The sequence below is a fragment of the Populus euphratica genome, unplaced genomic scaffold (genome assembly GCF_000495115.2).
Source record: "Populus euphratica unplaced genomic scaffold, PopEup_1.0 scaffold65.1, whole genome shotgun sequence".
Lineage (NCBI taxonomy): Eukaryota > Viridiplantae > Streptophyta > Magnoliopsida > Malpighiales > Salicaceae > Populus > Populus euphratica.
The window spans coordinates 396526-411389 of NW_011499943.1; the positions used below are offsets into that span (position 1 = coordinate 396526).

Here is a 14864-nt window from a genome sequence, read left to right on the forward strand (position 1 = left end):
GATTAAATTTTATTTTATTTTTTGAATAATCTATTTATTGGATACATTTTTATGTTCTTTTCGTGTGTGAATATATCCCTTGATAAATTACATAGTTTTCTTTATAATGGATAAGTTCACCATAAGCTCGTAGTCCGCTCTACACCTAATCATCACTACCAGCGCCAACTATTAAATACTTGTAAATCGTCGCCGCCGCGAGTAAAAATGAAATCATCCTGTCCATCTGGCTCTCTCTCTCTCTGTATATAAAAAAAAAAATCCCCAAATTAGAGAAACCTAATAAAATCCCAATTCGCGAGCCAAAAATCGATTTCGAAATTCCCAAATGCAGTGATGAAGCGCTCTTTGATATTTCTTCTACTGATACTTCTGATCTTATCACCGCTGATCTCTCAATTTTGCCTCTCTGAACAGAGTAATCAGATCACCAAGCTATTCGATCCTCTGCTGCCGCCAACACCGTAAGTAAATCTCAGATCATATGGGTTTTATGTTATTTTTTTGAATTCTTTATTTAATCTAACTCACTTTCATGTAGTAGTCAACAAGATGTAGCAATTGTGGCTGCTTTGGATGGGACAGTGCATTTGGTGGATACTAATTTAAGGAAAACTCGATGGTCTTTTCCGACGGGATCGCCTATTTATTCTTCTTATCAAGCTAGAGTTAGCAGTGATGATGATAGGCACAATGGTTCTGAGCTTAGTAAGGACTTGTATTATATTGATTGTGGAGATGATTGGGAACTTTATGTGCATAGCCAGCGCTTTGGAAAATTGGTAATGCGAACCTAACTTTGTATTTGTTTGATGCTTTAGGCTTTAGTTTTTCGAGGATTTAGTTTGCTAATTGTTAATTATGACATGGGCTTTTTGTGGAAAGATTTGAATGTCTGTTAAGTGGTCTGCTGTATTAAAAAAAAAATGCTGAATGAGTGGTTTTGTTACTTAATTTGCTGAAACTGCTTTTTGTGCAGCGAAAACTCTCACTGAGTGCTGATGAATATATTAGAATGACGCCACATATATCTGATGATGGAGAAATTACATTGGGCTTGAAAAAGACTACTGCTTTTCTTGTTGATGCTAAGACTGGAAGGGTTGTTCGCACGTATAAGTTTGATAACTCTGCTTCGAAAGTAGGGGTTCAAGTTTTTGAAGGGAATGCTGTTATGTTGTCGAAAGATTCTGGAGAATTGGTAGAATCTGGTGATGTTGATCTGGGAGCATTTAAGCATCTGGTTTACATCACAAGGACAGATTATGTGCTGCAACACTATTCTCCAAACTCCACTGAGATATTATGGAATGTGGCATTCGCAGATATTGAGGGTGAATTCCGGTGTCAGGGGATTCAGAGTTCTTTTGATGGGGTGCCTCCGAATGCCAATGAGGACACAGATGAGACTGAGTGGCAATTGCCTTGTCAGATGAAGACAGTTGCCCTCCGAATTCGTGACCATGGCATGTTTGAATTTGATAAACTAGCAATTACTCGTCTAGAAGGTGGAGCTAACTTTCTTCCTGTTCCATATAACAAACCTCCTTTGGGACATGTTCCTAGATTTCAGCCGGCTCTTCCCACCAGTGGAGACATACCTATGCTTGCATTGCCCTCATCTGAGGGGAAAAACCCTGGGATATTGGCTCCTTTTAGTGGAAACAGTGGCACAGTGAATGCTATAACCCCGTCTTCTGAAAATATAGCAAAGTCTCATGTATGGCCTGTTAGTACAGCTGTTTTGTCAATTATGGGGTTCATCTTTTACAAATTTTTAGCATCCAGAAAACAGGGAAAGTTGAATAAACCTATTGAGGACCTTCAACCCCAATCTGGGATGCCAAAAAAGAAGAAAAATCGGAGATCAGGAAACAACAAGAGTAATCCCAATAATCTGAAAAATCAGAAATATTTGTCTCTTCAGAGTAAGGTTGGAGAAACCAATGAACTTACACCTGTTGAAAGAGATGAAAGGAAATTGTTATTGACTTTTACTGATCATGTTGATGGTCGAGTAGATGGTCGTAGAATTGGCAAGTTGTTAGTTTCCAACAAAGAAATTGCTAAGGGTAGTAATGGTACAGTTGTGCTTGAGGGAATTTATGATGGGCGTCATGTGGCTGTGAAGCGCCTGGTGCAATCTCATCATGATGTGGCTTTGAAAGAGATTCAGAACCTTATTGCCTCTGATCAACATCCAAATATTGTGAGATGGTACGGGGTGGAGTATGATCAAGATTTTGTTTATCTTGCGTTGGAACGCTGCACCTGCAGCTTAAATGACTTAATTTATGTTAATTCTGAATCTTTCCAAAATCAAGTACCATCCAAGGATATGGACTCCAACCGCTTGCCTGAGTACATGGTTCGATTGCATTCAATGCCGGAACATAACAGGAATGTTGAATTGTGGAAGGCCAACGGTTATCCTTCAGTACAGTTGTTAAAATTAATGAGGTCAGTTAATATTCCTTTTCTTTTTATTTCTAGCAGTCCTTGCATAGGCATTAAAGGTGGTGATTGGTTAGAGGATTCTAATGCCATTCGTGTCTGCCCTTCAAGAACAGTAATTAAAGAATAAAGGTTTTGCCTTAGATGGATTGTGCATATGCTTTATTCTTTGCAGACTACTTCTGTTAAGGGCTTAAAGAAAATGCATAATCTGCACTACGATAATGTTTTGCTTAGACATTCTAAATTGGGTCATAGATCAGAGTTTTGGACTCCTTGAATAACGCTCTCTTTTCTAAGAAGGGAAAAGAAACACCATTAGCACTTTATAATATATGACATCACTGTCCCTACTTTTGAATCAGCTAAAACAATAAGTAAATTACCAAAGAAAGTGGACGAAACTTGAAGAACTCTTTATTTCTGCAGGGATGTGGTTTCTGGGCTTACCCATTTGCATGAACTTGGAATCGTACATCGGGACCTGAAGCCTCAGAATGTTTTGATTATCAGCGAGAAATCTTTCTGTGCAAAGCTTTCAGATATGGGCATTAGCAAGCGCCTACTTGGGGACATGTCTTCCTTGACCCAGCATCCAACTGGTAAGCATGCTAGTTATTTGTTGATCTAACCATCTGAATAATTATCACTCATCATGGATTCACTGCTGCTTTCACCCACTATCTCCCTTTGCTTGCATGTTCTAATGAAGCCGGGAGGCAGGCAGGTTTAGCTCTAAATTGTTCCCTTAGTTCTCTGCGTTGTCATTTATTGTAGGTTATGGGAGCTCAGGCTGGCAAGCACCTGAACAACTACTTCATGGACGCCAAACACGTGCTTTAGACTTGTTTAGTTTAGGCTGTGTTCTATTTTTCTGTATCACAGGGGGTAAGCATCCTTTTGGCGATAATATTGAACGTGATGTCAATATTGTCAATGACCAGAAGGACCTATTCTTAGTAGAGAATATTCCAGAAGCTCTGGATCTTTTCTCTCGTCTCTTGGATCCCGACCCAGAGAAGAGGTAAGACAGTCCTACACTTTCAATCTGAAAAGGAGTTTTTATGGTCCTTAACTTATTTGTTTATGTGAAATTTGAAGTCCTATATTCTAAAATTTTCTGTTGAAGCCTTGCTGTCTGAATGATAATAGCAGTTAGTATTATTTTCATGTGATAACGCATTCCTTGTATATGTTGTAGGCCAAAAGCCCAGGAAGTTTTGAATCATCCCCTGTTTTGGACTTCTGAGAAAAGGCTCTCATTTCTCCAGGATGTCAGTGATCGAGTGGAACTGGAAGATAGGGAGAATGCATCAGAACTCTTGGATACATTAGAAAGCACTGCAACAATGGCATTGAATGGGAAATGGGATGAAAAAATGGAAGCTGCATTTATTAACAACATTGGCCGCTACAGGCGTTATAAGTTCGACTCCATTCGTGACCTATTACGGGTCATACGCAACAAGTCACATCACTATAGGGAACTCCCCCAGGAGATAAAGGAATTATTAGGGTCACATCCAGAAGGATTTGAGAGTTATTTTTCACGTCGATTTCCAAAACTCTTGATTGAAGTTTACAAAGTCATCTACAGGTACTGCAAAGAGGAGGAGTTTTTCCGTAAATACATAGACAACAATATAATCTAGCAAACTACTCCTTTGAAGTTTACAAAGTGATCTACAGGTACTGCAAAGAGGAGGAGTTTTTCCGTAAATACATAGACAACAATATAATCTAGCAAGCTACTCCTTTCACCCTCATTACCTAAGACTGGTTCCTCTGAACAGAACAGCCATAGGTTTTGTACATAGAAACTGTAGTCATGTTGCTATCTGTTGTACACGTCGATTGTAACTTGCATGATTGTAACATCTTTTAGTTTCTTTTCTTTTGCCACCGAAGAGGCACAGTTGGCTCCAAAGCAATGTAATGTCACCTCTTAACCTCGTATCATACTAGTTGGAACTAATATTTTCTTAAGTTGAATATTGCCTATAATTTGAGCAGCCTGATCCATGATGGTGTTGATATCTGTGCTTGGTTTTGAAGATTTCATATAGGTTTGTCTAGTCAACAACAGAGTGAAAAGGCGAGGGAGATAATTGATGAATTTGATCTCTTACTATTTCTTTTCAGCAGAAGTGGATGGATCGGGAGGGTTTCAAGGAAACGAGCGAGGAGTCTCTTCTTGCATCACGTCAACGCAATTATTTGAAAAAACCCAGTACTGTAAGGTCCAAGCTGAGACTGCCCTGCAACCGCTATTTTTTTCAATTGTGGAGGACAGTTCTTCAGACTCCCAGTATATTTTCCATCTGCACTCTGGCAGCAATAGGCTACCACATTTTTCCAATGGGACACTAGGTTAATCGAGTGTTGTGCAAGTGCGGGATGCAATTTTTTCTGCGATATGTATACTGTAGAGAAAGCAATGGCATGTGCCGAGCTGACACGTCCGTTTTTAAAGATAAGGAATCTTTTGCGCTCAGATCAGAATTTTTCATGTCATGCTCGTACAAGAGGTGGTCAAGTTCCCGTTAGTAGAGCCTGGCATGAGTGAAGATTGGCTAGGAGTACATGGTCACAATTCTTGACATTTTCTACTAAACAGCTTTTTCTCTAAACTTGTTTGATCTAGATTCACCAACTCCAATCCACGGCATGAAACGAAAGCTTAGAATAATCCAAATTCGGATGCAGGAATTTAACCATTCACGAGAGCATAAAGATTCTAAACCAAGGCTAATCGGTAAAGTGACAGGTTGCACCGCAACAAAACATAGCCTATATGCGAGAACTAAAAGCTACCTCAAGCAGCACAGTGTGATATTACCCGCATCATGTGTAAATGCGAGCCAAATAATTCAAGACGCGTTTAACTTCAGTTACAATTGGACCCCCCCACAGATTTTTTCTCCATCATTTGCTACCCAACACAAATGGCCCGCTCATAATCACCTTTTGATCTGGAGTTTGAATTTTTTGCATCGCTATGTTTCCCAGTTCAAGATTTCCCCTTATTTTGGCACCTAAAATTGTTGATCCATATAGCACATAGGTAGGACAAGTAATTCCGACGTCATTTTCCATCAGAAACTGGTGCATAAATCCTGTGCACTAGCAAAATTCTATTACTAGTTAGCAGGTCAGTATCCCAATTGTACCAAAATGGCTACTGCCTCTGTCCTTGCCCTTCCCCTCCTTGCAATTCTCAGCCCACTTCAAAACGTTTTTGCTGTTGGTGTTAGCTACGGCACTCTTGGAAACAACTTCCCATCACCGAAGAAGTTACTCATTGACAAGGTCGAAATCTATGACACAAACCCTGAAATCCTAGAGGAGATGCATTTTCCAGCACCAGAAGTGACCTCGTCATAGCAGTCGAAAACTGCCACGTGGCGAATATCAGCACTGATACGTCAGCTGCCGATGAATGGTTCGCGGATCGTGTGATGTCCTTTATTCCTGTCACTTCCATTGTGCCCTTGCTGCTGGTAATGAGTATCTAACAACAGATCCTGATCACCTGAAGCCAAATGCACTTGTCCAAGCAATGCAGAACTTGCATGTTTTATTTCAACGTGCACACACTCATAGTATGGCAGTTCTTGCTTCTTCATTCCCTCCTTCAGTTTCGACCTTTGCCACTACACTCTTGCCTGTTATGACCTCAATTGTAGGCTTTTTGGCTGACACGGGTGCACCTTATATGGTCAATGCTTACCCTTATTTTGCTTATAGGGATAACCGTGGTACGGTCGACCTAGAGTATGCCTTGCTAGGGGATGCTACCGGGTCCACGACCCTAAAGGATATGTGTACAACAATATGTTAGATGCACAAATTGATGCTAGTGGATCAGCTATTGTTGCATTAGGGTGTGGAAATCGTACGGTTAAGATCACCATGTCAGAATTCGGGTGGCCTTCAAAGGGTGAATCAGCTGAGACAGCTGCCACACCTGATAATGCAAAGACTCATACCACTAGGTTGATTGAACGTGCACAGTCTAGTAAAGGGACACCAATGAGTCCCAAGGAAAATATACAGAAATTTGTGTTTGCATTGTTTAATGAGAATAAAAAAGAGGGAGGGGTCAGTGAGAGGAGTTTTGGGATGTTTAATGGGGATGGATTTAATTAAGTTGTATGTTGTGGATTTGAGCTGCCAGTTTTGTAGTAGCAATGGAGGGACATCAGGATTTGGAGAGAAAATGTCGAGTGGAGTAAGTGGTCCTTCAGTTCGGTGTGTGGCTAATCCTCATGCTGATGAGAAAGTGCTTCAAGCTGTGCTGGATTTGTTCTGTGGACAAGGTGGCGTGGATTGCAGAGAGATTTATGTAAGTAATGACTGTTTTGCACCTGATAAGCTTCATGCACATGCATCATATGCCATGAATGCTTATTACCGAATGCATGGGAGAAACCACTGGAACTGTGACTTCGAGGGCACTGGACTTGTTACTTTCAGTGATTGAAGCTACGAGTTCACAGACATTTCCTTCTCTTTTTTGTTTAAAAGTTTCTTCGTAATAGAGTTAATTTAATTATATTTTGGTTTTCTGTGTATGATTCGATCAGGTTACGGGATGCCGGTATTCACACAATGATTAAGTAGCAAGGAATGGCAGTAGCGTTGTGAGGTTTTTGGCAGCCCTTTAAAAGTATCGTGAAATATGTAATTGCCTTGGTTACTGCCAAAACTTTGCAAAATTCATTTGCTGGTTATTGATCTTGATGGATGGATCAATTCATGGATTTGTTTGAATATTTTGTTGGTCTGTCCCGGAGAATTAGAGGCATTATCATTTGATTACTCTATTAAAATAGAAAAGGAGTCGGGGGCACGTGGTTCTTTCATGGATAAAAATTGACGGGAGAAGAAGTAGATCATGATTGTTAGACACGGTTCAGATCTTGCTTGAAAAAAGACCTAGGATACCAAGTTATTTGGCTACTTCTTGGATCATCGAGTCAACTTAGTTCATCTCTCTGTTTTGAGAGGACTTTTATCAGCAAGAGCAGAAAAATTCAGCTAAGCCCATAAAAGATATTGCGCAACTAAAATAGAATTTCTCTTAACATTAATAAGGTAAAAGAAAATTAGGTAACTTCCTAACTAGAGGCTGTAGGTAATAAAAAAACTGCTGCCAGTGTTTACCTAGTCCTCAGTTTGCGAGGATCCAGGTAGAAATTCCTATTCAATGTATTTCTTCTCTGTATTTGCAGCATAATCCCACGTCCTCCAAGTTGTGCTCTTCTTGCACTCAATTCCTTTGCTTTTCTCCTTTTTTGTTTTTTTTTCCTAGCAAAACTCACTTTGCTGAGTATTACAGCAAAATCAACAATCCGTAGGGAGCATGAACGTGACTATAGAATACGGTAAAGGACACACTTATATGAAATCATGCATGGAATTTTTGTTTTTGCTTTTGCAAACTTATACGAGTTTCTAAGCATGTAAATGTAGCAGTATGTGGGATGGGGGGGTTGATCAGACCGGCAACTCGAAGAACCTGAAGCTTTCTTGTTCTCTATCTTGTTCTCTATGTTAACATTAAAATTCCAACATTAAAATTCTTTGTGATTTGATACGAGTGTAGAGAGAGCCAATATATTCTTCTTCATCTGTTAACATTAAAATTCCAACATTTCCTTTCTTTGTGATTTGATGCAGGATTCTGGGATAGAAATTAGCAATGCAACACTCCATGTACAATCAGCAAATTTCAGTGAAACTGATACATGCACTGATGTTGATTTGGAGGTGGATAACATTCTAAAAAAAAGGCACGTTGCTAATGCTCATGGAATCAAAATCTGTACTGCTAAATGAATATTGAGTACTTTGTTTCCAAGTCCAACTCAAAAGATAAAGATGTTGGTTGACAAGCTTACTTGCTTAAGTTGACGTTGTTCCGGTCATCCTTTCTGTTTCTTTCCTCATGGGATTCCTCCCCAACTCACAGTCCCGATCATTCTCGGATAATGATCTTTCCAACTTCCTTCTTTTAGCTGCACTCTTTTCTTGGCCAGCCTTCTCATCCATTAATGATAATAGTCTATGAAGACGACGCCCAGAACGCAAGGAACCTTGACCAGCAGATGGAGATTCTACAGGGGTGGCGCGATATAACTGGCGTGTAATCTGGCAAAAGTGTATGAGGAGGGAAATGAAGCAAGCTAGACCACAAATGAGAAAGAGGCCCCAAAAGCTCTTGAGGTGAAGTCTATCTGATTCAAGCTCAGATGTCTCTGAACTGCACGAGCTTTGCGTCAGCCACTTGTCATGGATCCGTTGGAGATCACCATTCTCTGAGAGTGCTAGAATTGCAGTTGACATATCCAAAGCTAAGGGAGAGTCTCTTGGAAACGCCTGGTTTTTGGCAAACACAAATGAGCAGAGGAGAGAATCAGTGATGAAACTAACCATTCCCTTGACAGGATGCTTATTTATAATGGTAAAATGCACTGCCATGGCGCTACATGTCAAGGGATCAAGGATGAGTAATCATGCTTGTATAGAAAGATAATTTTGAGGCTAATAATTGTGTGAAATAAGCATATTAAGATGTTGGTTCACTGTATGGACATATTTTTTGGAAATTTTATATTTTTTCGTGAATCCACTCTGAATAGAGAACTTTTCATTCCTATCTATGCGACACAGGAACACGTATTCTGTATTTAGATTTAATGCAGTAATGCTTTGCTTTTAGAGTGAGAAAAGAACAGATGAACCAGGAAGCAGGTACTCACAAAACCCCAGCCACTTTTTGTAAATTCTTGACCAACAATCCTGAATGTGCACTGCCTTGAGAGGAAAAGTTGCACATAAGGAAGTTCATCAACAATTGCAGCAACACCCCCTTTTTCAGGACCAAGTTGGAGTGCATTAGCATATGCTTCTGGTGATCCCAAGGCAACAAGCCTAGATTTAGATATTCCAACTTCCTCTCTCAAATAATATTCAGCAAATGAACCCACCTGGTATCCTACAGGCTCATTGCTTTCCTTCAAGCTTTCAATTCCTTTAATAGGAGAAGATAGTTGCTGCACTGTGAAAATTGAAGTCAAACTTGCAGTGTAGCTTGAGTTGATTATTAAGACCACAAAGAGCCATATAAGTAGCACAAACCGAGCAAGGGTGCTCATAGTGTTTTCTCCTGCAAAAGGTATAGGAAACCAACTCAATCAAATTAATGATGACTCCTTACGACCCAAGAGAAGCATAGAATCTGGCCAAAAATCTGATTTCCACTTACTATGAGCGAAAAATAGAGTTGAAAGGCTGAACCTGCAAGGGTTAAGAAAGAAACGGATCAGGCAATGATAATTTTGAGTACTTGCAAAATGTTATTTGGGATTAAATCATTATTGCATTGGTGATACATTATCTGAGGTCTGACCCTCATATGATAAAGTCAGCTTTACTAAAGGGTGCTTTAATTGCAAGCATACAAGTACATAATTTTAGCAAAACAGCATGGTACAGAAATCAAATTACTTCCTACAAGAAAAGGAACAAAGAAAAAACAGAAATGAAACATTTATAGCAGTAACCGAGAAATGGCAGACACAGAGGGGAGAATGATAAATTTAAAATTTAAGAAACAGTGCATACAGATACAAGGAAACATTTCTCTTTTCTTAAATTCTGAAGAATTTCACAGTGACTGTTACTTCGAAGTTTTTCCTTTTTGTTCTTTTTTTTCCTCTGTCCTCCAATGTGTTGTGTTTTTCTTAAACAAGGAACGAGCCAAAACAATATGAACTGAAGTTTGAAAGTTCCAAGTCAAGTATGTAAGCAGGAAACGTAATCAAAAAAACATTTAGGAAGAACTTGGTTCTTATTCGCTTTCATAATTTTATTTTTTAAAAAGGGATATGGCATTCTCAGTACGTCCCTTTGGCAACTAAGCACCCAAAAAAACCCAAAGAAGTAATTCCTTTGTCTTCTTTAACATAAATAATGTCAAAGATCTTTATCGACCAACAGCCAAAATGAGATGATGATTTAAAAGCTCACCATAAAACAGTTATTACTTGTCTTTTAGGAGGGCCCCTGAATTCGTCATTTATCCTATGCTCCAGAATCCACACAACTAAGCCAACAACAAGGAAGAAACAAGCAGTGACAATCCACATACGGGCACTGAATGGCCTCAGGAAAGCCCAGGCTCCAGAGTTCAACTTCCTAAATGGGGCCACAACAACCAATCCAGACGCGACATATGGCTGCGTAAAATCAAGGACTTTTGTTCTTTTGGTTACAATTGCAATATCACCAACGGCAGCATCAAAGAACTGCAACAAGAATATGAGTGAGTCAAACACTGGAATACATGGACTTAAACCCGAAGTGCAAACAACTTTACTATGCACTCACACCCGTCGTGATCTTGTTCACCAGCTCTGTGTAGCTTGGATTTTCTTTACCATCTCCAAAGGGGATGAACTGATATTGAACAGGGTATGGTAATAGACTTACAGCAGCTGTAAAAACATCTATGCAGAAACCCTTGAAGGTATCTGTCCCTGGTACTTGCGATACAAATTCTTGGAAACTCACCCGAATTGGCACACCAATTCTCAGTTGCTTCCCATTGTTAGCAAAAGCCCATCCACGTGGCGTAAGCAATGTATCCCCAGGCCAAATGGCAGCGTACAATTTCTGGTTTGTGCTTGAACGATTTGGTGGCTTTGTATAAAGTGTCTCAGGAGGCGTGGTGGACAAACCAGAATAATTGGACCAGTAACCAATCCGTCTATACCCAGTTCCAATAACATTAATGACATCATATGCAGGCAGAATAAGAGATCTGTCTATTCCAAACTTTATACGGCCCGTCAAACCATCAAGATCACTCTGCAATATGTTATTCAGCAGAAGTTTTCCATCATCAAAGATGCTTATTGCCTCAAGGTGGAGACTACTACCTTCCCCAGAAGGTAACCTGGAATCATTAGAAAATGAGATAATACCACCCTGGTTAAAAAATGCATCAAGAGCATGCGCAATTAGCCAGACAGAATCATAAGCATAAAGCCCATAAGAATGCAGCCCCAAAGAACCACCAGTCAATTTGTGCCACCTAGAGGAAAAGGCTCTCTTTCTATCTGAATCTGGTGTGTGTTGACGCAAAACAAGAACCCCTTGCACTGAGTCGATGGTCTCTGATGGGAGAGGAGAAGCAGAATCCAAAACAGACGAAAGCCAATCCGTAGCAATCCATACCCACCCATTACCCATCATTTCAAGATGATTTGCCATGGAAAAGATCTTGAAACCCATGTCAGGATACACATGGACAATTACAACCCGAGATTCCATTAACGCAACCTTAACAAGAATATCCGTGATGTCACCCCTATTAACTCCAGAATCCGGGGGAATCCCCACCTTGTAAGATATTCTACAACGTCTCTCTGCAAGTCTATCACCTAGAGCTGACACGCCATTTCGTCCATAATCATTATCAATGAAAATGGCAGTCACCTGCTTCCAACCATAATGATCAACTACCTCTGATATTGCCGCCATTTGGTAGAAATCACTATGCGTGGTCCTAACAAAAAAGGGGAACTGCAGCGAGTTAAGAGTGGGGTCTGTTGCTGCAAATGACAATAGGGGAACTTGAAGTTCATTAGCGACATGGGATATAATATGGGCAACAACGGAAGATTGCGGGCCAATAATGGCAATGACATCATTCTCCGTGAACTTCAAAGCTGTCACAAACATGATGATTTGAGTGAATAATTAAAAACCCTATCTTGTCCATGATAGGCAGCTAAACACACAAAGTATAATCATCAACTAACATTGATAACATAAGGCGAAGAAGTATTGGTAAATTACCTTCAGCCAAGCCTAGAAACCCACTGCAGTTAGACTTTCTCATATGAATTTTGAGTTCGGTGCCATGCAGAATGCTAGAATTTGCGTTCACATCTTTGACAGCTTCCTCGATAGCAATCTTGGCAACTCTTCCAATCGTAGATTCGAAGGTAAACATAGCTCCAATATTCACAACAGCAGGCCTTGAGCTCACATTCCTACTATATCCACTTGTTGAAAACAGCACACAGAAGAGAAAAAGACACGAAACCAACCTAACAGCGTTCATTTCAATTCAATAGCACAATTATCCTCCCCTCCAAAACGAATCCGCCGGCACAAAATTGATTCTGAAGGGCTTTGAACCGTATGTAACAAAACCAGACCTTAATCAGAAGCTTTAACAACAGAAATTTCAAAGACACGAGTAAAATCACTTAACAAGCAAGCACTGATCCCTTTATGCAAATGTGCAAGAAATCTGCAAAAAACCGAGTTCTTAAATAACTAATCAAGCGCTGAAACACGTGCTTCTGTGCTGAGAGAAAACAAAGCATTAGAATCCAAGCCAAAGCATCAACACAGCCACAACAATGAGCCTAAGCTATGAAATGACATCCAGCTAGCAGAGGCAGGAATAATATTCTTCTCTCTTTAAGTAAAAGAAAGAAAAATCCAAAAAGAAGCCCTTGTTAAAGAAATTGCCAGGAAAAATCCCATTGATGAAGCCAAGAATAGTTCTTCGAGAACTAAAAACAAATTTATGATGCTATCAAAAAACCCTTGATCAAATTCAATGAAAAAGAAATGAAAAATGAAGGGAAAGAGGATGCAGCCAATACAACAACAGAGACTGACCTGAAATAAGAAAATCCAAATCCAACATGAGAGCTGAGTGGAAGACCAATATTCACGCCAAACTTTCTTTTGGGGTCAATAGTCTCTTCATCAACGTGGAATGGGAATTAAATGCTTTGAACAAAAGTAGTACTCAACTCATTGTTCACATGGGCAGGAGGCATCGTTTTGGAGTTCAAATCGGATGGGCTCGAGAGAGACAAGTTGCCTACTTTTTTAATTTTCCATGTTTGAAATTTGAGGTTAACATGTGAAGAATCCCTTTGTTGTTGATAGTTTTGTTGTGCTAGAAGAATTCTTGTAATGCTACAACTACTTTCCATATAATTACACCTTTTTTTTTTTCTAAAGAAAATAAATATTGCAAATTGATTGTTGTTCGACTTTGCTCGGTGGATTCCCACTAATAAATATGCTCAATGTCTTCACTAGGGGATTGGTAAATCTTGTAGCTGACAAGGGTTTCGCAAGTGTTTTTTAATGAAAAGATGGATTTAGAAACAACTTGGCAATAGGTACAGTAACATAAATTATACTATATTTTATTGCTAAAAACTAAGGTTGAAGAGAGAATAAGATCTAAGATAACCAATGGATCAGAAGCTACCAGTGTTCCAGTAGTCACGTGCTTGCATGACTACGGCACTCACGTACAAAGGATAACATGTAAACGGGGTTCTTGGTCGATGGAATGTTGTGGATTTGATGAAGGAAAGAATAAAGTCTGGTGATGGAATATTAGCTTGTGAGGAATCTATGATCAAAAAGCAAGCATGGTGAAGCCCAACATGCATGTAAAGTGAAAACGTGTGGATGCAGTGAATGGCTGGAATGTTATGTATACGAGTTGATTAGCATATAATCCTTCTTTTTATGGCGCCATCGTGACCCCTGTTACTTGGTGATATTCCACTCCAACCCCACCAGTGAATGATTGTCGTTGTTTTTGAAGCCATGGCTTAAAGACTTGAGAGCTATGGCTTCTGGGGTGAGCAGCTTGAAAGAAAACTCTGCCTCTGTCCCTTCTGTTCTCTTCCCCTGGTTTGGCTGCTAGTGTTCAATAATTTGGATGTAAAGAGTCCACAATTCATGAAAATATCCGCTCTCCTTATCTGACTCGTAGGCATCACTGTTGCAGGCCAATCATTGTATGCTGTTGGCTGAACATTTCATCCAAGCGAGACATACGATCGAGAACCCCACGATAAGTGTCGTGTGGTTCTGTGATGTGTATAATAGCTCGAAAAAATAAATTAAAAAAAATTATAAATTATATCTTTTTATAATTAAAAAAAAATTGTGGTAGAATCTATATAAAATTACATTATGTGTTAATTAAACAAACATTATTAATTTGCACCATACAGTAACATGAAAATAAAAATAGCCAAGACCACTACTAACAACATTAGCTCAACATTGAATTAAACTAAATAATATTGGATAATCTATTTTTTTTCTTTGACCAATTTTTTTCAGGTAAAAATCATTAACAGCAAAAACATTTGACTATTATTTTGGGATATAGCGATTAAAATAATTATGACAAGAAAAACATATAGCATGTCTTTGATATTTTAAAAAGAGAATAGAGTGATTAAAACAATTATGACAAAGATAACATGATATATCTTAAACAGAAAGTATAGTAGTTAAGATAATTATGACAAATTAAGACGATATAATATATTTTTCATATTAGAAAA

General features: G+C 39.2%; 2 protein-coding genes and 1 pseudogene across 11 annotated transcripts; 2 read left to right on the top strand and 1 right to left on the bottom strand.

Annotated features, from left to right (window-relative positions):
- Positions 1 to 191: 191 nt before the first annotated feature.
- On the top strand, positions 192 to 4453 carry LOC105137220 (serine/threonine-protein kinase/endoribonuclease IRE1b). 4 transcript variants are annotated; one of them, XM_011042889.1, is made up of 7 exons: positions 192 to 464; positions 542 to 782; positions 980 to 2460; positions 2884 to 3056; positions 3232 to 3478; positions 3656 to 4032; positions 4125 to 4453. In XM_011042889.1, exons 1-7 carry the CDS (start codon positions 337 to 339, stop codon positions 4196 to 4198), a joined length of 2721 nt encoding a protein of 906 aa, XP_011041191.1. In that variant the 5' UTR covers positions 192 to 336; the 3' UTR covers positions 4199 to 4453. The 4 variants fall into 4 exon arrangements, with proteins under 4 accessions (XP_011041191.1, XP_011041190.1, XP_011041189.1 ...); XM_011042888.1 differs by having other exon boundaries at positions 193 to 464; positions 3656 to 4102; positions 4195 to 4453; XM_011042887.1 differs by having other exon boundaries at positions 193 to 464; positions 3656 to 4051; positions 4144 to 4453.
- A 581-nt stretch (positions 4454 to 5034) lies between these two features.
- On the top strand, positions 5035 to 8295 carry LOC105137288 (glucan endo-1,3-beta-glucosidase 12-like; annotated as a pseudogene).
- Positions 7527 to 13742, bottom strand: LOC105137221 (glutamate receptor 3.3-like). Of its 7 annotated transcripts, none has more exons than XM_011042897.1 (7): positions 12322 to 13049; positions 10849 to 12191; positions 10489 to 10766; positions 9725 to 9756; positions 9219 to 9625; positions 8358 to 8835; positions 7527 to 7764 (listed from the first exon to the last, which is right to left on the bottom strand). In XM_011042897.1, exons 1-6 carry the CDS (start codon positions 12587 to 12589, stop codon positions 8362 to 8364), a joined length of 2802 nt encoding a protein of 933 aa, XP_011041199.1. In that variant the 5' UTR covers positions 12590 to 13049; the 3' UTR covers positions 7527 to 7764; positions 8358 to 8361. The 7 variants fall into 7 exon arrangements, with proteins under 7 accessions (XP_011041199.1, XP_011041200.1, XP_011041196.1 ...); XM_011042898.1 differs by lacking the exon at positions 7527 to 7764 and adding an exon at positions 7766 to 7782; XM_011042894.1 differs by lacking the exon at positions 7527 to 7764 and adding an exon at positions 13159 to 13742 and having other exon boundaries at positions 8065 to 8835; positions 12322 to 12658.
- Positions 13743 to 14864: the final 1122 nt, after the last annotated feature.

Excerpts from the sequence above, each read along its gene's own strand:
- LOC105137221 (XM_011042897.1), bottom strand. The coding sequence starts at position 12,589 with ATGAACGCTGTTAGGTTGGTTTCGTGTCTTTTTCTCTTCTGTGTGCTG. Across the intron at positions 12,192-12,321 it reads GTTTCTAGGCTTGGCTGAAG|CTTTGAAGTTCACGGAGAAT; the intron begins GTAATTTACCAA and ends TGTTTGTGACAG. Across the intron at positions 8,836-9,218 it reads CAAAAAGTGGCTGGGGTTTT|GCGTTTCCAAGAGACTCTCC; the intron begins GTGAGTACCTGC and ends GCCAAAAACCAG.
- LOC105137220 (XM_011042889.1), top strand. The coding sequence starts at position 337 with ATGAAGCGCTCTTTGATATTTCTTCTACTGATACTTCTGATCTTATCA. Across the intron at positions 783-979 it reads GCCAGCGCTTTGGAAAATTG|CGAAAACTCTCACTGAGTGC; the intron begins GTAATGCGAACC and ends CTTTTTGTGCAG. Across the intron at positions 4,033-4,124 it reads TCCAAAACTCTTGATTGAAG|TTTACAAAGTGATCTACAGG; the intron begins TTTACAAAGTCA and ends ACTCCTTTGAAG.